Here is a 27,602-nt window from a genome sequence, read left to right on the forward strand (position 1 = left end):
ATTAAATCTTTATTGTTCAGATTATTACAGTTGTTCCTCTTTTTTCCCCCCATAGCTCCCCTCCACCCGGTTCCCCTCCCACCCTCTGCCCTCACCCCCATATTGAAAATCCTAATTGTTTATGTATGACGTACAGATATTTATTGGTTAAGATAACTCTGATCTTTTCATACCGCTGAATTCGGAAGAGAAAAACCACCCTATAGAACTTGACGTTTATGCTTTTATCCAGCTCTTGTGTACCTTTAGTGGCTGTATCCTGGGTACTTTAAGGGTGTTATCATTTCAGGTTACTAAGAATTCCTGGCATGTGCGAGGAGCTTTGCATTTTACACAGTGCAGGGAAACGTTTCTTGCATGTTCCTTGGTGTTTATCAAGGCCGCCAGCCAGCCCGGTGGGCAGTTTGAGTAATGGCCCAGTAAACCGGCCAGTGAACTGCACGTCTTTGCACAGGCTGAGCTGGAAGAACTGGGTTTAGAATTACATGGCAACCACATCCCTCTGCACTCACTACTAAGAATTTTAGCATTAAAAAAAAATCTTTTTTTTTATTGACTTCAGAGAGGAAGGGAGAGGAAGGGAGAGGGAGAGAAACATCAATGATGAGAAAGAATCATAGATCGGCTGCCTCCTGCACGCCCACACTGGGGATCCATCCTGCAACCGGGGGACATGTGCCCCAACTGAGAGTCCAACCGTGACCTCCTGGTTCATAGGTTAACGCTCAACCACTGAGCCATGCTGGCCGGGCAAGAATTCCAGCATTTTTGATGGCAACATGTATTTTTAAGAGCTGGCTCGCTGCACTTGGGAGAAAAAGACTTGGGTATACCTTGAGGGCCTAAGGTGAGTGAACCAGCCGGCTTGCCCGGAATGCCCGTGACCTCATTACCAGTTTTACTTAGGTCAGTCGGTTTGTCAAGAACCAGTGCAATTATTTTGACCTTGTGAGGAGCTCATCAGAGATGAGAGCCGGGATGCACTTGACAGAAAGAAAAACAAAAAACACCACACACCACAGGCATTTTGCCCTCCGTGGAGCAGCAGGCCCCAGACACGTGGTGCAGCTGTGAGCACCGTTATTTCCCAGGTGAAGGAAGGATGCGCAGGTAGGAGGTGCAGGGGCTGTGGCTGCTTGGGGCTGTGGCTGGTTTAGGACAAAATGGATAAGTTATCTTTAGGAGTTTACAAAAAAAAAAAAAAAAGAATGGGGCTCAGGGGCTTGTTGCTTGGGGGCGATTTCCGCCGGACCCTCGGTAAAAACAAACAGGAAGGCTCGCGCGCCAGCGGAAACGCAGGCTCCCAAGTTACTTCGGAAACTGGCCTTTTCCTTCCGCGACGGGGGGCGTCCTGCAGCAGGAAGCGGGCGGGGGGGCGCTGGCCCCGCCCACAAGCACGGCCCCGCCCATCACACCCCGCCCCCTCCAAACCACGCCCCCACGCGCCCTGCCCCCAGCGTGGCCCCGCCCCCGCCCAGCTGAGCATGCTCAGTGCGCCGCGCCGCGCCGGCAGGTTTGCGTGGCCGCCCGCAGTTGCCGGCGCCGGCTCAGCCCGCCGACGCCGTGTCCCTTCCCCGCGCGTCGTTCCCGCGAAGTTGCGCCGAAGCGGTTTCCGAGGAACCTCCGGGCGGGCAGCGGGGACGGCAGGAGGCCCCCGGAGGGACGAGCGGGCGAGGCCGACGTGGCCGGGCAGCCCGAGCTTGGGGAGGCCGCGCGGGCGGCCACACTCGGAGGGAGGGAGGCGCCGGCCGGGCGCGCCCCGTGGAGAGGACCCGGGCGGGGCGGGCGGGCGGGCGTTCCCCGGACTTTTGTCCGAGTTGAGTCCCCTCCCCGTGGGCCGGGCCTCTCGGGCCGGCCTCCCCACCCCCCACCCCCCGCCCTCAGCCCCGCTCGCTCCCGGGAGATGTTGATCTGGGCTGTGGCGTGAGGAGCCGGCGGGCCGGTGGCGCGGAGTTTCAGGTCCGGGGAGCCTCGCGCGGCGCCGGAGGGAGGCAAGATGTCGGCCAGGGCCGCGGCCGCCAAGGTGAGCGAGCGCCTCCCAGGGCCGCTGGGGTCCGTCCCGAGCGCGAGTGCGGCCGCCGCCGGCGTCGGGCCCGCGCCCCGCCCTCCTCCTCCCCGCAGGCGGCGGCCCGGGGGCGACGGCGGGTCCTCGGGGCGGGGGCGGCGGGCGCGCGGGGCCGCCGTCGGGCAGGTGCATCGCCGCGGGCGTCGGTGCCAGGCTCTGGCTCCCGGCGGGCGGGGCGGGGACGCGCAACAGGTCCGGCGCCGGGGAGCCGGGCGTCGGGAGTGGGGGGCGCGGGCCGCCCGCGGTGGGACGGAGGTCGGGTCGGGGTCGGGGTTGGGGTTGGAGGGGGGGGTCCCCCGCCAGGACCCCGGTAGCCGTGCGTTTGGAGGGATGAGCGGTTCGGTCCCGGCGAAACCGTGCAGTTTCGATCTGATGTCACTCGCGGTGGAATGCGCGCCCCGGCGATAAGGCGTCGCGGCTGTAAAACGCTCAGCTGTGGAGGAGGTCGCCTTCTCTTTTCTTTTCTTTTTTCTTCTTCCATCCTGTATTATTTATCGAAGGCAACACTGAAAAATTAAAACAAAACAAAAACCCAACCCCTTTAACACCTTTTTAAGTAGTTTTCGTTTGAATTTGAACTTTCCAAAAAGTGAACAGCGAATACCCTCCTTACCGACTGGACAATGAGATGAAACGCTTAAAAGTGAAAACAAAGATCTGTGGGTCTCAGCAAAAAAAAAAAAAAAAAAAAGTAACACTGTTTCCCATCCAGTTTGTTCTTTCCTCGCGTTTTGAAGTCGGCTGCTGTTTTCTCTGGTGCCTGGAAACCTTGTTTCGAAGAATCAGTGAAAAACCCTCTCCTTTTGTACATTGTAATCTCTCTCATCAGAAAGAAGTTACTGGTTCTTCAGGAACAGAGGTGTGAAGAGTAAAAAGTCTCCCCCTTAGAAGATAAACTCGCCACTTGAAACAGTAGTTTGTGGTTTTAGGTATTTGGTGTTTTTTTTGTGTTTTTTTTTTCCTATTTGAGATGTTTATTGGGGGTATCTGGGAGCAGGCATATACTAAGGCCCAGAGAGTGGTTCCCTTTAGTCCTGGGTAAATTCTTTTAAGGAATGTAGTATTCTTTAAGAATACTTTAATCAAAAAGAAAAAAAAAAAGACTTTAATCTGGTTCTTTTGACTTGATAGTGATGTGGAACAACCTAAAGATAAAACTTGATCCGATGACTTAAAAAAAAGTTATTATTATTATTATTTTTTGCTTTGATTTTAACGTAAACTCACAGTATGTACCTCTGATGGGGCTTGCTTCCCCGGGAGGAAGGCTTTGCTCCCAGATTACAGAGAATGTCACTTTGTTTTCCAAGTGTGATCTCTCCCGCCTGATAGCCAAGACAGCACACTTTTCAAAGGTTATCTCGAGACGGGAGAAATGAGGTTTTCCGTGGGTGGCCGCAGTAAGACGGTTTAGCAGGCGTCACACGTTTCCTCTTGAGTTACGGCATTGAGATTTTATGCCGTAATGAAAAGCGTCCCGGGTTAAATAATTGCATTGTAGGGCCGTGTGCATTCTTAAATTCTTATGAGTAGAATGTGAGTTGAAAGCTTATTTTTGTTTGTTTGTTTGTGTGTGTTTTTTTAAATTCTCACCCGAGGATATTTTTCCATTGATTTTTTAGAGAGAGAGAGGGAAAGACGAGAGAGAAATATCAATGTGAGAGAAATACATTGATTAGTTGCCTCCTGCACACGCCCTGACCGGGGCCCGGCGTGGGTGCCTTCAACCGAAGTATGTGCCCTTGACCGGAATCGAACCCAGGACCCTTTGTTCTGCAGGCGGACTAGGGCTGAAAACTTACTTTTTTAAATTGCTGTATTCTGAAGTGAAATAATACTCAGCCATCTTTTTCTCAAGTGGCATTTATTTCTTTAAGGGGATAAAAGTGCTTACTAACAGGCAGGCTCTGTACTCAATCCCTTTCATATCATACTCTTTTCCCCCCCACCCTCAGTTTAAAAAGGAAATGAAGACATTCATTTGGCAGCTTGCTTTTTTATTTTTAGCATAATAGTTTGTAGAACTCTAATCTAATACCTTTGATTTGATGTTCTTTGTAATGGTTGAATGGTTTTCTGTCCCAGAAACCTGCGGTGGGTCATCATTGCCTAACTTGTTCCCAGGATTTTGCTATTGTAGTAAGCAGTGTTATATTTTTATATTTATGTACTCACATAGTATATCCATATGTCAAATTCTGAAAAATGTAATTTTTGGGTCAAAGGGTATGTGCACTTAAATTTCTAATAAATACCAGTAATTATTTTTCCAAAAAGATTGTAGTGAGGAATACATATAGTAATAATTATTGGTAAATTGGCAGCAAGAGGGAAAATTAGAATATATGATTAAAATAACATTGTAGATTATTGGAGAGAGGATGCTGGGACTATTGGCCAACTTTTTTTTTTTCTTTTAAGTCTGAGTTTTCTTCCTCAGGCCATAGGCAAAAAAAAGAGTTGTTTTTTGGTTTGTTTTTTGCTAAAGAGCACATCACAACATAGAACACTAGAAGAAAGTGTAGGATACTTGTAAAAAAATACATACCTGAGTTACAAGGGCTTCTCTGTACTAATATTGACTTTAGAAGTAATAAAGGAAAAGGTTTTGATACGTGTGATACACACTTGGATTTGTGAACACAATTACTAGTGTACCTGATACAAAATGACTCAGACATTGAAATCAGGAACTGGAGGGTGGCTCTCCGTCTCACCAAAAGCATTGTTAATCATGCAAGGAAATGGTATGAATAATTATTAGAATCATTTCCATTGGTTGAATCACAGAAGTGGCAGTGGCTTCTGCATCTTCAAGCTGTGTCACTTTTGGGAGAAGCTATAACATTTAAAATTGTGCTATTATATGCTCGTTACATCTTCCTGCTTGCAATTTTCATTATGTCACAGGCACAGCACCTTTTTAAACCCTGTGGTTATCTCTAAAAGTGTAGCGTAGTTTGGTATGAAAATTAGTACACCTTCTTAGGAATCGATTCATTGTATCAAGTGAGGCACAGTGGACTTTTCTTAATAGACAAACACTTGAAGGTTAAGAACTGTGGAAATTAGCCAAATTAATGAACCAAATGAATTGAAAATTAGCCTTTACAGACAGGAATTGTGTCCGGAAAGGCTGTTACAAAGTAGTTCTAATGTTGATACTTAGTGATCAATGCGTATTTGTGTCATATTTGCTTTAAAGGTAAACTAAAAACTCACGGTCTTTTCTGAGAATTCCCTTGGTTGTGTAGTAAATTTTCCTGGGCCTGTTAAGTTTATACAAAAATACTAGAAACATTTTGATAGTATTTGAGGCAAAAGGCTTTTAATTTTTTATGTTAGCATGTTTGGCATTTTAGACATTCCTGGTCAAACTGTAATTTGTGTACTTGGCGGATAATCCCGACTACAGTTGCAACTCTTACGTTTGTTTTAGGACAGCTCTGTTAGCTACCTTTTTTTTTTTTTTTTTAATCTTCACCTGAGGATATTTTTCTATTGATTTTTAGGAAGAGTGGAAGAGAGAGAGAGAAAAAGAAACATCGATGTCAGAAAACACATCGATTGGTTGCCTTCTGCAGGCGCCCTGACCAGGGCCTGGGCTGGGGAGGAGCCTGTGACCGAGGTCCATGCCCTTGACCGGAATTGAACCTGGGACCCTTCAGTCCACAGGCCGACACTCTATCCACTGAGCCAAATTGGCTAGGGATCTGTTAGCTACTTTTCAAATCATTCTCTCTCTCTCTCTCTCTCTCTCTCTCTCTCTCTCTCTCTCTCTCTCTCTCTCTCTGATGTTTTCATGTTAGGGACTTGCAGACTTTTGTTTCATATTCAAGAAGGGCTCCTGCTGCCCATTGATGGCTGTCAGCAAGTGATAGAGGAGGTCGGCCCTCCACCCCAGCAAATACTGAGGGTGAAACCAGTGTCTGACTCTGAGGGCTGTAATGCAGCGTGTGGAGCGCTGTTTCCTGTTTGGTTTGGAGGAAAAGATTACAGTAGTTTCACTGAGTTTCTTCAGTCCTGGCAACAATGTACTGGCTCCGACTTTTACTTGCTCTTTCATCTTTTGTCTATTTAGAGACCAAATGTAAACTCAGGACAGTTCTAAGAATAAAACGGACTGTAAATAAGACCGTCAGATCACTATGCCGCTAAGGAAAGTGGCTTTACACAGAATCATTTTGGTGAAAAATTTGGAAATGTCATTCAGTTTCTGGGTGTGACCCTCACGTGATAAAAATTCCTTTTCTACTGAAAGGACGAGTCTGGCTGTAAGTTCAAGGGTAGTGCCTGCCACCCAGGCCTGGCTCTCGGTCACCCCTCACCCAGGGTCGAGCCCTTGGGCACGCGTGGTGTGGGCCCAGGCTGGAGGGCGGGTGCGCGTGGCAGTGGCTGCAGACAGTGGGTTGAGCAAAACTGTTTTTTATGACGAGTTATTCTTTAAAATCAAATGTTAAATAAGATGCAAAGATAGTTGATGTCTAAGAGGATATTTCCAAAATACTTGACTGGAACTTACTTTGCATCGCTTGAGTTTTGAAAGACAGTCTTTTAGGGAGAGAGAGTTTTAAATGGAACTTAAAATTGGCGTGTGTGTCAGAGCAGGATTTTCAGGGTGAGGTACCAGTAAAAATAGGCCTCTCGCTGTCTCCGACCTAGGGCGCCTCCTGATTTATTTATTGCAGAGGAGGTGGCTTCAGGTTCCTCCTTTATGGGGTAGCCAGGTGCTTTATTTCCATTCCCCTTAGACAGATAAATTCTTAATCACGAGTGTGTGTGCCGAGTACGTGCGCAGGGAATTTCACTTTACCTCCGAGGAATGGATGACCATGACTAACTGGTCACTAGGCCACAGAGGCACTGCTTTAAGGCATCAGCAAACCACCCGGCGGGGTGCTCAGTGGATAGAGCTGTGGCCCTGAGGGTCTCCCGATTCCCGGTCAAGGGCAAGTTGCAGGTTTCGGTGCCCCAGGCCCTGTGTGGGAAGCAGCCAATCCATGTGTCTCTCTCACATCCATGTTTCTCTCCCTCGCCCTCCCTCCTGCTCTCTAAAAACCAATGGAAAAAACAAAAAATATTCCCAGGTGAGGGAAAAACACCAAAACCAGAAAACCAATGTTGCCAGAATTCATACCCTAAAACACACTATTTGCGATTGAGTAACAAAGCCCTGACCCTTGTGCATGTGGAGTTAGCTACCGAGTCTCAGATGGCCCTGAACTTCCGGTTAGCTCTTAATGTCGGACATGACTGTCACATCCAGGAGGGCATCAGGAATGACTGTTTTGCTTAGTTCACCAAACAGCACATTTTGTTTTGGATCCCTGGTCTTCAGAAGCTTATAGTTTTAACTGTGTACTATAATAATCAGTTGTGAAATGCATAACTCATTTTTAAAATCCCAAGAATACACGTTGCTTACTCATGAAAAGTAAGTGCGAGCACAGTTGTGGTCATCTTATCATAACACAGCTTTCTGGTGGACTTGTTTGGTGGGGAAAGTGATGGAATTATATCTAAACCCCGGGCTTGCTGAAACAGTTGATTTTCTGCATTCTTTGTTGATTTTTTTAAAAAAGCTTTAATCAAATCTGGAGGCATCCATGTGTTTAGTACAAGTACTTCACTAGGGGAAAAGGTTAAGAACTAGAAAGTCACTAGAATTTACTTACTTATAACTCCTTGGCTATACTGCTGTGGAAACTACAGCGTGCTGGCTGTCACTGCTTATTGAGGGTCTGACCAGCTGTGAAATATGTAACAGTTTGCATGTCTTTCAACAGATATTGATTGCAAACCCGGTATGTCGCAGGCGCTGTTTCAGATTGGAGATAGAGCCGTGTACATACAATTGTTTGCACCCAGGGAACATTTTAATGGTGTGGGCAGATAGCAACAAGTGAAATACTACACGTGATGCTGAACGCTGGAATCCCTAACGTGCTTTCTGTGGCACCCATTTTGTGGCTTTTCTTTATAATTTCACCACTGAATTATGGATGCCATACGCACTGTAGTTTTGCCTGTGAACTTTGCACACTCTGTTGTGTGTGGCTGCTTGTGCTCAGTTATTGTGTCAGATGATTGATGTGGTGGGTAACTAGTTCATTAGTTTTCATTGTATTCAGGCATGAAATCCTAGTAATCCATTGTGTGGGGCCTCACTGCCAAATTGGCTGGGAAAAAAGCCTTTGAATTAGACTTTGGTGATTTCTTGGGGAAAATAGTGTATACCTCTGTCAGGGGCAAGAGTTAGGTAAGTGTGCTTACTAGTTAGTCACTGGAGTACTGACACCCCGGGAGCGATAGCCAGCCGCTTTCGTGCTCACCTTAAAAGCCAGTTTCAGCCCAGCCCAGGTGGCTCATTGAGCTTCCACCTCTGCACCAGGAGGTCACAGATCAATTCCCCGTCAGGACACATGCCCGGGTTGTGGACTCGATCTCCAGTGTGAGGCCTGCAGGAGGCAGCCGATCCATGATTCTCTCTCATTGATGTTTCTCTCTCTTTCCCTCTCTCTTTCTCCCTCCCTTCCTCCCTTTCGCTCACCCTCTCCCCTCTCCCTTTTCCTTCTCCCTCTCTGAAATCAATAAAAATATATTTAAGAAATAAAAAGAAGCTAGTTTTAGTTTTGAGGGCATTTTATGGCTAAGGTCTAAAAATCCATCATCTTAAAGTACATTTTTATAGATATCCATTTATTTGACTCTGATCAGACCAGTAAAAGCCAGAATCAGGCAAAATATACGTGCTTTGGACAGAAACAACTAAAAACAAGTGTACTTTTCAGAGCATACTTGCAGGGAATTGGCCCATGTGGCGCCTAGAGGCAGTCTGGAAGATTTATTTACTGGTGGTTTTTGTGTGTCACAGTGATAAGTGTTGGAATTGAAACAAACAAACATATACCAGTCTACACTTGGATGTTGTGGTGGCTCTAAAGTCAGAAGGCAGTGCCATGGCGAGTAGATTTGCCCTCTGGTTGTAAATATGAGAATGTGTGTTGATAATAAACGATGGCCCCATAAGAGGGAACACCGATTCTGTGACAGGTACTAAGCTAAGTGTTCTGTGTGCACATCTCACTTAACCTTAGCTCTGGTAGGTACTATTTCTGTTTTATAGCGACGAGTCAGGTAGCTGATCGCACCCCTGATATACGCTTTAAAATTCCTACGCGCATATGCTAGAGGTTCTCGCTCTGGCGGAGCGTCTAGAGCTGCTGGGAATGGCGTTAGGTGAGTCTCATGAGTCATGAGGCCGGGAGAGAGTGTGGGGTCAGAGAGCGCAGGCTGGGCTGAGAGAAGTGGTGTTGCCCAACTCCAGCTGGTTGTTGGCACCAGGGAGCCAGGCCAGCTCTTCCAGTTTCTTAATGCAGGTGGTAAACCCAGATGTTTATGAAACTTACCTCCACTTAAGTGTTGCCAGCTGATGGCATTCTCTTCTATCTTTTCATTTTGAAATGCATTACCTATATAAAAATTATTATATAGTAACCCCATGGAAACACCACCCAGATCAAAGACTGGAATAGAGCCAGCTTCTCAGACGCTCCACCCACTGCTTGCCTATGAAATGGAAGGTCACACTGTCCTGACCACAAGCTCCGTATGTGGTGGCCTTCCTGTTCACGCCTTCCTCCCCCAAGGCAGCCACTCTGCTCACCTCGCTTCACGATTCATACGTGGTTGCATGTGCATCCATTCATCTCCACTGCGGTCCAGGATTCTATTGTATGACTAGACCATGACTGACAGACAGCTGTCCAGGATTCTGTTGTATGACTAGACCATGACTGACAGACAGCTGTCCAGGATTCTGTTGTATGACTAGACCATGACTGACAGACAGCTGTCCAGGATTCTGTTGTATGACTAGACCACGATTGATGGACATCTGGTTATCTCCTGATTTTGGCTGCTAGGAATCATGCTTCAGTTTTAGTAGGTAACGTTTTTTCCCAAGAGGTTGTACCACTTACACTCTTCATCTTCGTGGCTGGGAGTTTCTGTTGCTCTGCATTTCCACCATACTTGGTGCCAGGCCCTATAATGTGAGCTCTTCCAGTGGGTCTTCAGTATAATCTCAGTGTAGTTTTCATTTACGTTTGCCTGACTAGATGAGCAACTTTAAAAAGAAATTTATTTCAGAGAGGAAGCTAGAGTGAGAGAGAGAGAAACATCCATGATGAGAGAGAATCATGGATCGGCAGCCTTCTGCATGCCCCTTACTGGGGAGCGAGCCCACAACCCGGGCATGTGCCTTGACTGGGAATCGAACCATGACCTCCTCGTTCATAGGTCAGTGCCCAACCACTGAGCCACACCAGCCAATGAGCAACTTTTTATGTTTATGGCCTGATCAAGTCTTTTGTCCGCTTTTATTTGGGATTATCTTTTCTTGATTTGTCTCATTTTTTTGGATCAAAGCTAGAGTATATGTACTGTAGATAGAGTTTTCAGCCTGGCAGTCACATCTTAATGGTGTTTTCACGACCGAAAGTTCTTCATTTGAATGTGGCCTGAGCGTCTGGCCCAGAGAAAGGCCAGCCAGGAGGCGTTTCCGGTGAGGGACCTGTCAGCAGGCAGGATCTTGCAGAGAGGACTCAGGTACAGCAGGACCGAAAAGGTTTCCACCGAGTCACCCTAGTCTTTATGGCTTTATGGCTCTAGGCTCTGGACTCTGAGTCCTGGGTCTGCCACTTACGAACTGATTTCTTATCTGTGAAAAGCAGCGGCTGTAATACCAGCATCCGCTCAGGGTGGCTGTGGGCTCACTCAGACAGTGCCCGGCCCACCGGAAGCCCTGATGTTAGCCCAGAAACATTGGAGTGAAGCCCATCTTAATGCCAGAGAAGAGGCATGTAGGAATCATGTCTGCGTGTACACGTGTATAGACATTTAGTGTGTGTGTGTGTGTGTGTGTGTGTGTATTTCTGTATTGGATACTGGACAGATGTCAGCCTGAAGGTTAGGAGTCCCAGCCCAGCAAGATGTGCTATGGTTTCAAAAAATGACCCTCGCGCTCCCGAGATACTTTTTAGAAATCGCAGTCGCCTGAAAGGAGAGATGCAGTCTCTAGTGGGATGGATTTGGGGATGGAGATGAAAGACTTCCCAAACCAATGCCCCTGGCTCAGCCGGGAGGTGTCCCGTGTGGTGACTGAGCGATGGCACCTTCTGTTCAGCTTTTACCTCCTGAGGCCTCGTCTCTTTCCACTTGTTCCATCTGTACTTTTACCATTTACACACTCTCCCCCCAACACACAGACATGCACTATCCCCTGTTATAATCTCTCTATTCCTGTAATAGCCTCCTAAGTAGTATCATACTCTCCCCCCTTACAATCTGTTTTTCTAAAATGATCGTTTCAAAATCCAAGTTTCTTTAGTGGCCTGCCCCCCGTGCTCCAGTGCGCGCACTCATTCTGCAGCTCTCAGGCTTCTTACTGCCTCTAGGAGTAAAAGACCAAACGCCATCAGGTGGTCACCAGGCTCCGCCTCTAGCCTCACCTGCATCTTCCTCCTTCGTGCTCGCTGTCCCCCCTCTAGTTCCTACCAGGCCTGCGCTCCCTGCCAGTTTCCTCTGGAGTTCCACTCGTGGACCTGTTTTCCTTTTTTTTTTTTTTGTATTTATATACGCCTGTGATTACTTTTTAGTCGTGGAATTTCTTTGGTCATCTAGTTCTCCCACTAGACTGTATGCCGCATGAGACCAAAGGTCACGCTAATTGTTTGGCCGTGTCTGGCATATGATAAACTCTCAGATGTTGTTGGAATGAGTGAGAGAAGCATGCTCCTACCCTAGGGCTCTTGCTGTTTTCTCTACCTAGAAAGCTTCCCATCCCCATCCTTCCATCACCTCCATCCTTCCATCACCCCCTCCCCCGTCCCTCCGTCCCTCCGTCCCCTCGCACCTGTCCAGGTCCTTTCCTCTGGAACCTTGCCCTAAACCAGAAAGGAGGCTAGCGCGCTGCCTTACCTCCCCATACTTCCCCTTTAGAGACTTACAACAGCTTGTACCCATTGCCTGCTGGCTGTTTGCTTTGCCTGTATCCTCCCTGGCTTCTCCTCAAGTTGGTTCAGTCCTTCCTTTTTTCCTTCTAAAACATTTGTAGTCCCAGGGTCATCTTGGTCCTTAGGTAACTGGATCTTTTCTCTTGGGTTTAATACTACTTTGCTGATTACTCCTGAGCCAGTATCTACCCAGATCTCGGTCTTGACCTTCAGACGAACTGCCCACTGTCCATATCTCTGTGCCGATCGTTCCACAGACACCTTAAATTAAGGATTTTAAACTAATATTTGTAATACTCTTCCTGCTTTTTCTCTCAGTCGCCTAATTCAGAAAACTGTCATCTTTGACTCCCCCCCCTTTCACTTTAGCTTTCTAATTGGTCTCCCTCCCTCAAATCCATCTCCCACACAACAGCCTTCAGAAAGAGTTTGACTGTCACTCGATTGCCTAAAACGCCCTCCTGTTTTCCCCTGGAGCTTACAAGACCTGTTGCGATGGTGCTTGCAGCTTCTCTTTTTACTCCTTCCACTCCACCAGTTGTACTTTCCGGCCATATCAAAGCCAGCTTCACGTGCAGCTTCATCATAGCATCAAAAGCCTTGCTGACAGCGGTTTCTTCCCGAAACGACTCCTGCTTTTGCTGGCCATCCTTCAAGCTTGAGCTCAAGTGCTTTCTCAGAGACCCAGGCTCTGTCTCATAGCGGGCAGAGTCCTCGCCATCCTCCGTGGTCACCTCTCTCACAGCATTTATGTAGTGGTGAGCCTTCCCCTTGAGCCCCTAGGGAAGGGGAGGGGCCTCATTTGCCTCCACAGCACTGAGTATATCTGATAAATGTTTGTCGAATGAATGAATGAACCTCTTATTAAATAACCACAGGGTGGTAGCATTTAACTGGCTGCCTACACTAGTCTGCATAGATACTGTCGAGGAGGGAAGGTTTTCTTTATCTGGAGAGCACTTGCTGTATTTATTCTGTTCTGCACTTGGTCTTCTTTCAGTGACAGGTTCGTCTGTGTTTTCAGTTCTGTCCTCCGGCCTTTTCCCCATTGCTTTGTCGTCAGCCCTGGAGGACGTGAAACTGCCTAGACTCAGGATCTGGAGTTTTGGCCGGAAGCCCTTCAGAGTTGGTGATCTGAGCGGTGTCTTTGCCAGCTGGAGCGCAGAACAAAGAAACCAAACAAACTCTTGGTGGATTCTGAAATGCAGCTTTTTGCCTCTTCAGAAATTGCGATTCTAGTCAGCGATGCTGACTTAGAAATGTGCGGAGAACTCAGGGCCCAGCAGCTACGCATTGCAGTGTCCTTGCCTGGAGTGCGGCATTGGTTTCTGAACTTGCAGCCTGCTGGGAACCGGGGTGCTATTGGACAACAGCTGGGATTACAGTCTAATAGCATTGGCGGCAGGAAGGACTTTTTACTTAAGCAAATCTCATCCAATTCCCTAACTTTGGGGGGACAGCTAAGGTCACCTGACTAGGTAACAGCAGATTTGGGCTCCGATCTGGCTATTTCTGGTCTAGTTCATTTTCTTTTTAACAGCATTTTTTCCATTACTAAGGAGTGACAGTGCTAGGGTCCTGCAGTAGGAGCAGCACCTTTTCCATGGTTCCCACAAACCGAAATGCTTGGAAATGAGACTAGATTATCAGAAGGTCTTTGTCCAGGTTACACAGTTATGCTTTCTGCTTTGTTTTTATTTAAATACATTTTTATTGATTTCAGAGAGGAAGAGAGCAGGAGAGAGAGAGAGAAACATCAGTGATGAGAGAGAAGCACTGACCAGCTGCCTCCTGCATGCCCTCTACTGGGGACGTAGCCCGCAACCTGGGCAAGTGTCCTGACCAGGAATCAAACCGTGACCTCCTCGTTCATAGGCTGATGCTCACCCATTGGGCCACGCCTGCCAGGCTCTGTTTTGTGTGGGTTTTTTTTGGTGTGTTTTTTTTTTAATAAGAAAAATGCCAAGCACGTTTACAATAAGGATGTTGAGTTTTAAAAATCATTTATTTGAGTAGATGACAGATGAACCTGATAGAACACTGCCAGCGGGCTCCTAGTGAAGGAAAACAGGAAGGGTCTTCCCTCCGCACCCCATTTCCACCTCTGCACCCCCGGGGCCACTTGCTGCTTAGAGTCTCCAGAGGAAGCCCTGCTCCTCTTGTCTTTCACGCTCACAAAAGAGCGCTGGGTGCATGTCCTAGTGAGATGCTTCACCTCGTGTGAGCCTTCGGTTTCTGAGGCCTCGCTGCGGGCTCCTGCCCCTCCGCCCCTCAGCAGGGACTGTAGCAGGGTGGGAAGAATCCTCCCCTGGGGACCATGGTCCTGATGGCTAGGCTTTCATTCTGTTGTAGCTCGTTTGCACACCGAGGTCTGTGTCTTCATCAATCTCCTCGCCCCTCGGTGCATCGAGAACTCTGACGGGGTCTGCCTGGTTACACAGCAGCCTGGGGAGAATTGTGCTGCTTTTGCCACGGAAGGAGCCCAGGGGCTGGAGAGAAGAGATGACAGGGTTCACTGACTGAACTGGGAGTGCCTCTTTCTCTCTGTGTGTGTGTGTTTTATGTGACGGGATTGCAAGGCATAACTTATTTATATTCTGGATTAAATTGGTTTATGTGCTTGCTGCTCCAAAGCCTAACAGCCACCTACCCTTTCTGCTGTTTCACTCTCTGTTGCCTTGTACATAGGCCTCCGGCCTGGTAAGTCACGCTCACAAGGCCCTGTTTGGCTTTCGGGGAGAAGCGAGGTATTGTAGTGTCACCCTTCATGGGGAAGCCATCGAGCCAGGTGAGAGGTGTGCTTTTCCAGCCCCTCCAGAGAAGAAACATATTGGATTGGAATGCTGAGGATCGTTTTAGCATTTTCATTTCCCCCTTATCTCACACAAATAAAATAATTTAAATTTCTGTTACCATACTCCTCTTGATATAAATCCCTTAGTAACAGTAGAATAAATACCTTTCATAGTTAACAAGGAAACAAAATAATCTTCTTAAATATTATTTGGTTTTCCTCAAAGCTAAGTGAAAAACAGATATTTGAAGTTTCAAATGGGATTTGGTAAATGTGGTTTAAGATACTTTGGGAATGGAGAAAGGAAAGGCAAAAGCTAAAATAATCCCATAATCCCTTCGCTTGAAGATGACCGATGTCAGCATTGTGTCTGTCCTTTCAGCTCTCTTCCTACTCAGGTTTAAACAGAATGAGGCTGCCAGTGCATAAGCTGCTTCATAGAATTAACATTAAATGCATCTCCCATTTGATTACTATTCTCTTACAACATGGAAAACTATGTGGTCATTACAACCACATGGAGGATGATAAGCCCTCTCGTACCAGATCCTTCTCCAGGCGATTCCTGCTATCAGGCCACTTTCAGGTTGTGCCATAGGGAAGGGACTGAGGAGGCAGGGGCGCCACACCACTGGGGAGAGGGGTGGGTGAGGAGGAGCTGAGCTCGAGCTGTGCAGGCAGTTCTCATTTTTGAATGCCAGCTAGGATGGGGCAACCTGGAGGTTACCGCAGGTATCTTGATCGTGTATATTTTAGTAGAACTCTATTTTATATATATTTGTTGATTTTTTACAGAGAGGAAAGGAGAGGGATAGAGAGTTAGAAACATCGATGAGAGAGAAACATCGATCAGCTGCCTCCTGCACACCTCCTACTGGGGATGTGCCCACAACCCAGGTACATGCCCTTGACCGGAGTCGAACCCGGAACCCTTGAGTCCGCAGACCGACGCTCCATCCACTGAGGCAAACTGGTCAGGGCAGAACTCTATTTTTAAAATATGTTTTTATTGATTTCAGAGAGGAAGGGAGAGGGAGAGAGATAAGAGACATCAATGATGAGCGAATCATTGATTGGCTGCCTCCTGCACGCCCCCTACTGGGGATGGAGCCTGCAACCTGGGCCTGGGCCCTGACTGGGAATCGACCTGGGATCGACGGTTCAGTCTGCAGGTCGATGCTCTATCCACTGAGCCACACCTGCTAGGGTTATTTGAGTGGAATTCTTAATGCTTAGCAGATTACTGATATCATCATTGCTTCACATCGATGGAGGAATTTTCTTCTAATACATTAAATCCTGGTCAGTCTTCGTTAAAACCACAAAACAGATTTGTTTCCAGCAGAGGCCTCATTAAAGGGAGGTTTGGCTGTACCCGACAGGCAGATGGAAACAGCGCTGGGAGGGCTGGCGGTTTTATCTGTGGGAACGAACAGAGCGCCTTTCTCCCCCTCGTTCATCGGCAGGAAGGCGAACCTCGCTGCTTTGGTTTAGGGAAGCAGCCTTTCTTCATAGGCTTCCTTTGCTGAAGTAGCAGCAGTCTGCCGTCAGAGCTGCTGTGGGAAGGAGAGAGGGGCCCCGGGCACCTCGCTGGGCCTCTCCGCTCGACGGGCATCTCCTGTGATGTTCATGACAGCGGAGCCAGGACGAGGAAACAGGCCTCCCTGGGATGTAGGCAGGCACAGCAGTGTAAGGAGCGACACTCTGAGAACGCCATACTCACATTCTCCCTCCACCCCCTTGGTTACCTCTGCGGAGGCTTGAAAAAACTTTATAGCCCTCGCTGGTGTGCCTCAGTGGGTAGAGCGTCAGCCGAGGATTGAAGGGTCCCGGGTTCGATTCAGATCAAGGGCTCATACCTCAGTTGCAGTCTCCATTCCCAGCCCGTGCAGGAGGCAACCCATCGATGTGTCTCTCTTACATTGATGTTTCTCTTTCTCTTTACCCCTCCCACTCTCTCTAAAAATGAACGGGAAAATATGCTAGGGTGAGGATTAACAGAAAAACCACCAAGGTTTGTTTATAGATGTATTATATTCAGGAACCCTAATTTCAAAAGTGGTCACAGTAAAAGAGAGAGAATTACTTTAAGCTTCCAAGAGCCATTAACCCAATTTATAAGACATTTATTTTGAATTCTTTAGTGCTCACCCGGTAGATGGAAATGCATTTCCCTCTCTCGTAAGAATTTCTTTTTTAAAAAAAATATATTTCATTGTTTTTTTACAGAGAGGAAGGGAGGGGGATAGAGAGTTAGAAACATCGATGATAGAGAAACATCGATCAGCTGCCTCCTGCACACCCCCACTGGGGATGTGCCCACAACCAAGGCACATGCCCTTGACTGGAATCGAACCTGGGACCCTTCAGTCTGCAGGCCGACGCTCTATCCACTGAGCCAAACCGGTTAGGGATTGTAAGAGTTTCTGGACAGTAGATGAACCCGATTGCACAGTGGTCTGAGTAGTGCCCTCACTGGAGCTTGCATCGCTCTAATTTTATGATGCTGCTTGGGGAGGTGTTTTTGGAGCTTTTCTTTATTGTGTGTGTGGATGGGTGTGTGCAATGGTACCCTAGAAAAGCCACTTTTTTTCCTGTAGAAAAAAAGCCTGAGAAGACAAATCTGTAGCAAAATCTTAACTAGGTGGGGCAGAGTGTTTAACTGTGATATTAAAGCGACCACTGACCAGACCTATCAGATGGTCCCATCTCATTTCCTGGAACCTGACTATTTATAATCCTGGAGTCCGGAGGGATTTGACTTTTCCTTTTCTTTGCATAGCATACGGAATGCTTTACAGTGTCTCGTGTGTCAATGGGTATTTTACAATAATGCCATTCCAACTTTGATTCTTTCCTACATCACGCTAAGTATAAAGTTGCAGCATGAGCTGGAGCTGGCAAGAAAACGAACAGAGAACGGCCTCTGTCCAAATTAAGTTAAAAACACAGGAAGTTCCTGTGAGTAGTTTCCTGTCCCTTCCAACAAAAGCAAACGAAAAAACCTTCCATGGTTATGAAACTCCTTTCAGAGTTGCTAATATTAATAGTATGACTCTAATGTGCTAAATGGTCTGCTAGTTGTTCTCGCTCACTTAATTGAAGACGTTTTCTTAAAAGACAAATGCCTTGTTTTTCTCTTTCTTTCTCAGAGCACAGCCATGGAGGAAACGGCTATATGGGAACAGCACACGGTGACGCTTCACAGGGTGAGTTTGTGCTGCAGTAAATCATGTGTGCAGCTCAGGATATTGGCAGCTGCGGGGAACAATGGAGGAAAGCCAGATGTCAGGAAGCCCAAAGAAAGGGGGCGAGCTTTTCTATATCCCTTTGTTTAAGATTAGAATTGCAATAAACTCGTTATTAAGGTCAGCAGTGACCCTGGCTACTTTTCAAACATCCTTTCCGTGGGCATTTGTGTACTTGCTGTTTTATTCCTGACTGAAGAAATCATTGACTGTAAATTTGGAGGGATCAGATAAGAGACGCGGTGCACTGTATACATGGTAAACTGCTTCAGCATTTCTGAGGACAGATGCATGTGTTGTAGGCTTGAGGTTTAAAATGAACCAGGTCGCCTGGGTAGTAAAATCTTAAAGGATACTTGTGGGTTTGGAACACGTAGACCCCAGGCCATCGCGTGAGCAGTTGCCGATGGGCACAGAGCAGGTGGCAGGAAGCTGGGCCAGAGTAAGAGCTTGTCTGCCCTGCACTTGCATCCTATGCTGCCTCTTCCCCTCTAGCAATGGGCAAGCCATCCCATCCCCTTCTGAAGTGGTGGTCTCCACAGCTGTTTTTTCTAAATTATTGATTTCAGAGAGAGAGAGTGAGAGAGAGAGAGAGAGACAGAGCCAGAGACATCGACTTGTTGTTTCACTTACTTTTGCATTTATCGGTTGCTTCTTGTATACGCACTGACGGGGATCGAACCTGCAACCTTGGGGTATTGGGACGATGCTCTAACCTATTGAGCTACATAGATGTAGTCATGTAACCATCACTACAGTAAAAATATAGAGCAATCATCACCCTGAAACTTGTGCCCATTTGTAGTCAGCTCTGCCCTTCCCCCCAGCACTGATGTGTGTTCTGTTCTTACACAGAGATGTTTAGCCTTTTCCAGAATCACATCAGGAGCTCACGCTATATGCATGCAGCCTTTGAGACTGGTCTCTTCTAACGTATTTGAAATTCCTTGTATCAATAATTCTTGTTTTCTTTTGTTGTTGTTGTTAGTTTCTTCCTGTTGCCCAGTAGTGTTCCGTTATATGAATGTAGATTTACTCACTCTCCAGTTTGGATACATCTGGCTTTTTTCCAGTTTTGGGTGATATGAATCAATCTGCTCTAGTATACAGGATTTTGTATGAACCTAGCTTTTCATTTCTCTTGGGTAAATCCTTAGGCATGGAATTGTTGTGTGTCTTATGGTAAATGAATATTTAACTTACAAGAAACTGTCAAACTGTCTGTACCATTTTGCATCCTCGCTACCAGTGTGTACGGCCTCCAGTTGCTGTGTATCCGCACCAACACTCGATATTTCAGGGTTGTTTGGGGGTTTGCATTTTCTTAATTTTAGCCGCACAAATAGGTGTGTAGTGGTATGTCGTTGTGGTTTTAGTTTCTAGTTCTTTAAGAGGAATAATGTTGAGTATCTGCGTATGTGCTAACTTGTCGTCCGTATATCTTCTTTGGTAAAATGTGTTCAAGTCTCTTGCCCATTTTTAATTGGCTTGTTTGTTTTCTTATTATTGCGTGTTTTCTTATAATTGTGGTAAAATACACCAAACATAAAATTTACCATCTGTTCACGTCCTTTGCCCATTTTGTAATTGGGTTATTTGTATTTTAATTGTTGAGTTATAGGAATTCTTTACCTCTTTTAGATATTAACCCCTTATCAGATATATGACTTGCTCCTTATTTTTTCCTATTCTATGGGTTGTCTTTTCATTCTGTTGAGTGTGTCCCGTGGTGCACAGAGTTGTTATTGAATTTTGATAGTTCTTTCTATATTCAGGATACAATTTTAACTTCTTTCTGTTGTTGGCAAAAATCAGTGACCATTTGTGTGCGGTCTTTCCTTGATCTCTCCTATTGATCTAAGTGTCTGTCTTCCTGCAGTGACTTCTGCCTTGACTACCGTAGCTTTCAAGAAACTGTTTTCTTCTTAGTCTGTTGGTATGGTCAACTTCTTGCTTTTTGAATGTAGCACAGTCTTGCATTCCCAAGATAAATTTCACTTGATTGTGATATATCATCCATTTTCTATATTGGATTGATTTGCTCATGTTTTTTGAAGATATGTGTTTCTGTGTTCATAAAAAATATTGGTCAGTACTTTTTGTGTGTGTATTGTTTTTATCTGGGTTTGGTCAGGGAAACAGCTATGCGCCTCAGAACTATTCCTGTGCAGTTGATGTCACTTCTTCCTTAAATGTTTGGTAGAATTCATCTGGGTAGCCAACCATCTGGTCCTGGAGTCTTCTTTGTGGGAAGGCTTTTAACTATAAATTCAGTTTCTTTGATGTTATATAGGACTGTCCAGTTATGTATTTCTTCTTTGTTAGCATTTTTTTTGGTAGTTTTGGTAATTTGCATCTTTCAGAGTATTTGTCCCTTTCATCTAATTTATGAATATAAAATTTTTAACAATGGTCTCTTATTTTGTTGCTATAGGATCTGTAATGAGGCCCTGTTTTTATTTTTGATATTGGTAATTTGTGTCTTCTTGTATTTCTTGGTCTGGCTGGCTAGAGGTTTAACAATTTTGATTGATCTTTTCAAAATACCAGTTTTTAAAAAAATATATTTTATTGATTTTTACAGAGAGGAAGGGAGAAGGATAGAGAGTTAGAAACATCGATGAGAGAGAAACATCGATCAGCTGCCTCCTGCACACCCCCTACTGGGGATGTGCCTGCAACCAAGGTACATGCCCTTGACCGGAATTGAATCTGGGACCCTTCAGTCCGCAGGCCGACGCTCTATCCACTGAGCCAAACTGGCCAGGGCCCAGTTTTTGTTTTCATTGATATATTTTGTTTTGTTTTCTATTTAATTGATTTCTGTTCTTATTTTTATATTTCCTTTTTTCTGCTTATGTTGGGTTTAAATTGTTCTTTTAGTAATTAAGGTAGAAGCTAGATCATTCTTTTGAGACCATTGGTGTAATTTGGCATTTTCACATTCCAGTTGTTTTTCCCTAGTACCTTTTAGTTTTTAAATAAACAAAATAAAATAAGACCCATTAGCTAAAATATGTTTCTCCTTCCTACTGTTCTGCCTCGTTTTGCTAGGAATTCACGTGTGGGGAACACTGTATTACTACAGATTATTAGCTTAGGCAGAGCAGGAAAAGCTCTTGAACGCTGAGAAATCAGAAACCGATTTTCTGAGTGTGCTCCGTGTCACACCCGCTTAGCATACTGGGCATGATCCCCGAGAGCTCCTGTCTGGCAGGTGAGGGTCCATTTCTCTGTAGCTGGCCTCTGCCATGCTGTTTCCTTCTGCCACGAGAAGGGGGCCAGCCCGGAAAACTGTCATCAGAAGTTCCATGGAGATGAGAGGATGCCATTCACAGAGCTGCTGCCGCTGGGCCTCACCAGAGCGAGTCCCGACCGAATGGGAGTCTCAGCACCATCCCTGCGGGAGCTGTGTTTTGAAGGTTCTTGAAAATAGCCCTGTCGCTGCGAGCGGACTTACACCAACCACACTCCACTCGACTCACTCTCCGCTGCGGCAGAATGGGACGTTCAGACAGCACCGTCCCTGGGTGTTCGGAGTTGGTCCAGAATAAAATCTGGCTCTGCTAGAATATTGTCGGCCAGCTTTTCCTGTCAAGAGCCAGGTGATATTTTAGGCTTTGCAGGCCGTAAATCTCTCACTACTCCTCAACTCTGCGCTTGCATTGCAAAAGCAGCCGTAAATAATAGATGGACACACGGGGGTGGCTGGGTTCCAGTAAAACTTTATTTACAAAACTGGGCAGCTTCCCAGATTTGGCCTGCAGGCCAGGGTTTCTGACCAGTGATGTAGAGCAGTGACTTCCGTTTTATTATTGTAAAGAGAAGTCCACTGGGTCATCCCCAACTATGAGATTCTGAGTCCCTTTGTCTGCCTCTTACTGAGTGCTCCAGATTGAAATGGAGGGCCACGGCCCCTGGCTTCACATTTCTGCGAATCACTGACAGAGGAATGAGAACAGTGGTGAGTGAAGGAGATGATTGGAGGCGATGTTCTTTCGGCACTGACCTGCAGTATGGATACCATGTGGGGCCAAGTCAGGACAAATCCATGCTCTTTGACATCTGATGGTCAATTGCATGTAACGCAGAAGTACCTTTGTCTTTTAGAAGAAGAAAAATTCTGTAGATGAAAACACAGTAGTTTCTGCTGTTAGCTCTCAAGAATAATGTCCGACGTGCTTCTGTATTGCCCCCTGCATTCCCAGGGGGCACGTCCTTCACCTGAGAACATTAGGAGCCGTAGACATCCTATTCACTCTGCAAGGCTGAGTAAGTGGCTGCTGCCGCCCTGGGAGCCCCGCACTGTCACAGCCCCTGCCACAGGCCGACTCCTGGCCTCGTGGGCTCGCTCTGCCACTGGCCCCGAGTGACTGAAGGTGTTCCTCAGGTCGCTGTCGACCCCGTCTCCTATGCGTCATAACTTCCTGAAGGGGAGGAGATGTTCGTCAGCGTTATATCCCCGTCGCGCTCGGCACTTAGTTAAAAGCCCAATAAAAGTTAATTTCCTAGGGGACCACCCTCGTCAACAAAGTCGCTCTCAGGAAGTCCAGATAGCAGCCTTCTCCAACAGCAATAGAATGCGAAGACATGCATAATCTAAGATCTTCTAGCCTTCATATAAAGAGTGTCAAATACAGGCGAAATTAATTTTATAATAGATCTTACTTATTTAGCTCAGTATATCCAAAATATTATCATCTTCAACATGTGAGCAGTATTTAAAATTGATGTACTTTACTGTTTTTCTCATAGAGTCTTACAAAACTAATGCACATTTTACAGTTTCAACACATCTCTGGTAAGACTAGCCACATTTTCAGCACTCAGTGGTCACATGTCTTTGTTGATCATAAATTTAGTTTCCCTACCAGGCAAAGGTTTGAACACAAAAGCTTTTGCTGCTCATGGCTGCTTATGGTCTCAAAAAGATGAACTATGGTGAGAGGAAAATTCTTGGATGCTCTTTCTTCCATTCAAAAGCTACAACCATAAATGTGTGTGCACATGCAAATAAGTGAGATCATATTATACTGCTTTAACTCTCCCCCCCCAAAAATAATGAATATTATCTTAGACATTTCTCATGTAAAAACCAACTACCTTTTTTTTTTTTTTTAACTTAATGATTTCAGAGAGGAAGGGAGAGGAAGAGAGGGATAGAAAAAGCAATGATGAAAGAGACTCATTGATTGGCTGCCTCCTGCATGTCCCCTACTGGGGATCAAGCCCACAACCCAGGCATGTGCCCTTGACTGGAATCGAACCCCGGATCCTTCAGTCTGCAGGCCGATGTTTTATCTGCTGAGCCAAATGGGTTAGGACAAAACTAGCTACCTTTTGACACACCTGAAAATTTGTGTGGTAAAGATACATGAGAGAAATAGAATATTTTGCATTTCTATTAGAATTCCACCGTAGTCTGTCAGTAAGTCCAGCACTGAGCCTGTGGTTGCCTTGGAGTAATAATATTTCTACCACTGTCAGTGTTGATGACTGGGAACAGTATCAACATTTTTTCCCACGTGCTGTTCCTCTTCCCATTTAAAAAAATGGTTTTCCTATATCCATCTCCTACAGCGGTTACTAATGCAGTTCTTCCCCTGGTCCTCGTGTAACCTTATCACCACAATTAAGTATACATTCAGTGCTGTCGCCGGTCTTCTCGGGGTTCCTTGTTGCTTTGAGTGTCAGGGTGTCACCCTCTGTTAGAGACCCTGTCTCTTGCATGTTCACTAGCTTCTCCGTGCCCTGTCTCACTTGAATGTCGGTTTTACTGGATGTGAAATCCTTGGCTCGCTGTCTTTCTGGAGTATTTTTATATTATCTTTGGCATAACATGTTGCTATCCAAATGTGATGATAATCTAAGTTTCTTTATAAGTTATGAGCTCTTTTTAAAGTTCCCAGTTAGCCGAAACTGGTTTGGCTCAGTGGATAGAGCGTCGGCCTGCGGACTCAAGGGTCCTGGGTTCGATTCCGGTCAAGGGCATGTACCTGGGTTGCGGGCACATCCCCAGTGGGAGATGTGCAGGAGGCAGCTGATCGATGTTTCTCTCTCATCGATATTTCTAACTCTCTATCTCTCTCCCTTCCTCTCTGTAAAAAATCAATAAAATATTTAAAAAAAAAAAAAAAAAAAAAGTTCCCAGTTAGTTCATGCTTTTGTTTTCTGTGGGGAAGTTACTCTGCTGCTCCTTATCTTTATTGTAATGTTGTAAGGGATTTGATCCTGACACTCTTTTTGCTTATTTTTATGTGAAATTAGTTTCTTTGAGGTTTTAGAAACTGGCTTAGTTTCCTTGCACGTGTGTGTGTGTGTGTGAGAGATGCATGTACTACAGAACATACCTGCTTCTTTCTGACACTGTCTTATCTCTGCGCCCTTTGGACATGTTGACCTGGCCATTCTCTACTGTGTCTCTGCTGTTCGTCCTGCTCAAGGCCACTTCCTGCCAGCAGCGCCTCCTGTGTGGAGCGCTGGGCTGAGGCCTGGGCCAGCGTGCAGAGCCCCAGGGTTACCCAGCTCCGGGATTCAGGCTCCGTGGCCGGTCCTGTTCCCACCTGCGGTTGGAGGAGGCACAGTCCCTCCCGTGTCAGCTGCTGCTGTTTTGCCATTCTTTCCAGTGAATGCCGGTTATTATTTGGGGTTCTCAGGTCTTGGGTGTGTCAGACACCTGTGGCTTTCCTCCCATGTAGCTTAGCGCCGATGTTTTCTATGCGTTCTATGGTTTCCAGTCTTTAATCCCTCTTGAGTTAATTTCTGTGTATGGTGTAAGATAGTGGTGTAGTTTCATTCTACTTTCTGTGTCTGTAGATTTGTCTTTTCTGAACATTTCCTATGAATTGAATTATACGATAGAGGGTCTTTTATGATTGGCTTCTCACTCAGCATAATGTTTTCAAGGTGGCTCATCTATTTCATAGCATGTACCAGTACTTCATTTCTTTTAAAGGAAATACGATGCCATTGTAATCATGTACCACATTTTATTTGTCCGTTCACCAGTTGGTGGGCATTTGGGTTGGTGCTCTGCTGTGGCTGTAGGAAATGCTGCTGTGAGCATGTGGGTGTAAGCCTTCGTGCAGGTATACGCTTTCGTTTTTCTCAGGTGTATAGGTGTGAAGTTGCTGGTGGTTTATTCTTTTTTAAGGAGAGTTTTTTCTTTTTTGCCACCTGAGTAGGGCTTGGGGTGGGAGTGAAGGTCATGACGTACACCCAGCCCCTGGCGAACAGGGTCTCCCGGTTTGCATGGCAGAGGGTGCTGTGGGAACATGCGGGAAGACGCTGCTCTGGCTTACGATTCTGGATCCCTCGGAATACTGAGGTTTCCTTACACCCCTCTGCATACTTCATGTCCTCCTTAGAAAAGCGGAGGTGTGGATTTGAGATTATCTTAGCTCTTAAAGAACATTCTCTTAAAGGAATTGGCAGTTGCTACTATTCTCGTATGCCATTTAATGCATTAGAGCGTGCATGCCCATTCCAGGCTAGGTCATGCGGTGAGTAACCATCGGGAGGGAATGGTGACCACAGAGGAAATACTGTTGTCATTTTTGCTTGTAATGCTTTTAGTTTGTAGAGTGTGACATAATGAACAGCTGTTTGTCTTAATTAGTAACATTTTACTGTGATTGTCCCTCTAGGCTCCGGGATTTGGATTTGGAATTGCGATCTCTGGTGGGAGAGATAACCCCCACTTTCAGAGCGGGGAGACCTCGATCGTCATTTCGGACGTGCTGAAGGGAGGGCCCGCCGAGGGGCAGCTGCAGTAAGTGTGTCCCCTGGGCGCTGGGCACGCGTGGTGCTGGCCTCGGGCCCTGGGAACTGCTCATTGACCACCTGGGAAGTTCTTCAAGTGAATATATGTTTTTCCTTATCTTGATCCTAAGTGGAAAGTAATTATATGAACCTTAAATACAGTGGTTCTCAACCTTCTGGCCCTTTAAATACAGTTCCTCATGTTGTGACCCCCAACCATAAAATTATTTTCGTTGCTACTTCATAACTAATGTTGCTACTGTTGTGAATCGTCATGTAAATATCTGATATGCAGGATGGTCTTAGGCGACCCCTGTGAAAGGGTCGTTCGACCCCCTAAGGGGTTGCAACCCACAGGTTGAGAACCGCTGCTTAAATAGAAGGTCACTGTAAAAATAGTGGGAAAAAACACGTTTACTCAGTTTTAGCTAGAATCTAGCTTTTAGGAACCTCTCACCCTGAGTCTTGCCGTTTTGTTCAGTAAGATTATCAAGAGGAAGAGGCCAAAGATACACCAGCAAAAAAGTAAGAGTATAATGAGAGGGATTAAAAGAAAATTGGAAAGAGGAGTATTTATTTTTTTAAAGGGAGAATACCTTTTCCCGGCTCTATGACATAGTGTCATTTATGCCCTGTGCTTGTCCCACCGGGTTCACTCTGTGTGTGTGGTGCCTGTTCACTCCTTTGGGAAACATGTGTTCATGGCTTTGTTTTGTTTTTGTTTTTTAATATATTTTTATTGATTTCAGAGAGGAAGAGGGGGGCGGGGAGAAACATCAGTGATGAGAGAGAATCATGGATCAGCTGCCTCCTGCACGCCCCACACTGGGGATTGAGCCCACAACCCGGGCGTGTGCCCTGGCCGGGAATGGAACTGTGACCTTCTGGTTCAGAGGTCGATGCTCAACCACTGAGCCACACCGGCTGGGCCACGTGTTAATTGTTTTAAAAAAATGAGTGACCTGTGGGTACTTGCTAATAAGCGTGTTTGTGAGAGATCTGAAAGTAAATAGTTTGGCATTTTATCACTGATCTGAAGACAGATAGATTACCTCGTCCATAATTACAGCATTTCTTAGAAGTACTCATCTTGAAAATACCTTCACAAACTTACTTATATGTATGTTTTTCTCTAACGTGCTCTTTTGGTGACTTTTTTCTTAGGGAAAATGACCGTGTTGCGATGGTTAATGGAGTTTCGATGGATAATGTTGAACATGCTTTTGCTGTTCAGCAACTAAGGAAAAGTGGGAAGAATGCAAAAATTGTGAGTCTCTCTTACCTTTAATCGAGTAATGATACAGCTTTACTGTCGATAGCATTTCTGGTGTTTGACTGTGTCCCTCCTCTGTAAGAAAATGAAATCTGGGAAATACCGAGGCGTAGGGGAGGTGAAGGGGCACGGATCTCTATCAGTGGTAGCAATTCCGCAGGAAGGGAGCATCGGACGGAAGGATTGCCGAGCAAGCAAAATATTTCTGTCCGGTGAAGTGAACTCGTAGGGGCCTGATGAGCAGAGTGTGGACCTGCAGCCCGTTGAAGGGAGAAATTCAGGACTGGAGTTGTCACGGCAGATGATGGAGGGTCCAGAGGAAGTCATTTGAATAGCGCACGTGCGCTCTCATGCAGACGTGGGAGAACGGGTGGGCTGAGAGAACAGGAGAGGACGGAGGAGAACCACAAGTGCGACAGGCATGGGAAAGGAGCCGGAAGTAAAA

The 27,602-nt window shown here is 46.1% G+C and overlaps 1 protein-coding gene across 8 annotated transcripts in view; it reads left to right on the top strand.

The window, feature by feature from the left end:
- Nucleotides 1-1,863: 1,863 nt before the first annotated feature.
- The window catches only part of TJP1 (tight junction protein 1), a 55,064-nt gene continuing 29,325 nt past the window's right edge, over nt 1,864-27,602 (top strand). For 7 of the 8 annotated variants that reach the window (XM_036355654.1, XM_036355655.1, XM_036355657.1 and 4 more), the window contains exons 1-4: nt 1,864-2,023; nt 18,028-18,084; nt 25,770-25,894; nt 27,049-27,151. In XM_036355654.1, coding sequence (XP_036211547.1) covers nt 1,997-2,023; nt 18,028-18,084; nt 25,770-25,894; nt 27,049-27,151 — 312 coding nt within the window. In that variant the 5' untranslated portion in view covers nt 1,864-1,996. The remainder of the gene's footprint in view (nt 2,024-18,027; nt 18,085-25,769; nt 25,895-27,048; nt 27,152-27,602) is intronic. The other variant, XM_036355656.1, reaches the window with a different exon arrangement.

Source organism: Myotis myotis, unplaced genomic scaffold (genome assembly GCF_014108235.1).
Source record: "Myotis myotis isolate mMyoMyo1 unplaced genomic scaffold, mMyoMyo1.p scaffold_m19_p_23, whole genome shotgun sequence".
Lineage (NCBI taxonomy): Eukaryota > Metazoa > Chordata > Mammalia > Chiroptera > Vespertilionidae > Myotis > Myotis myotis.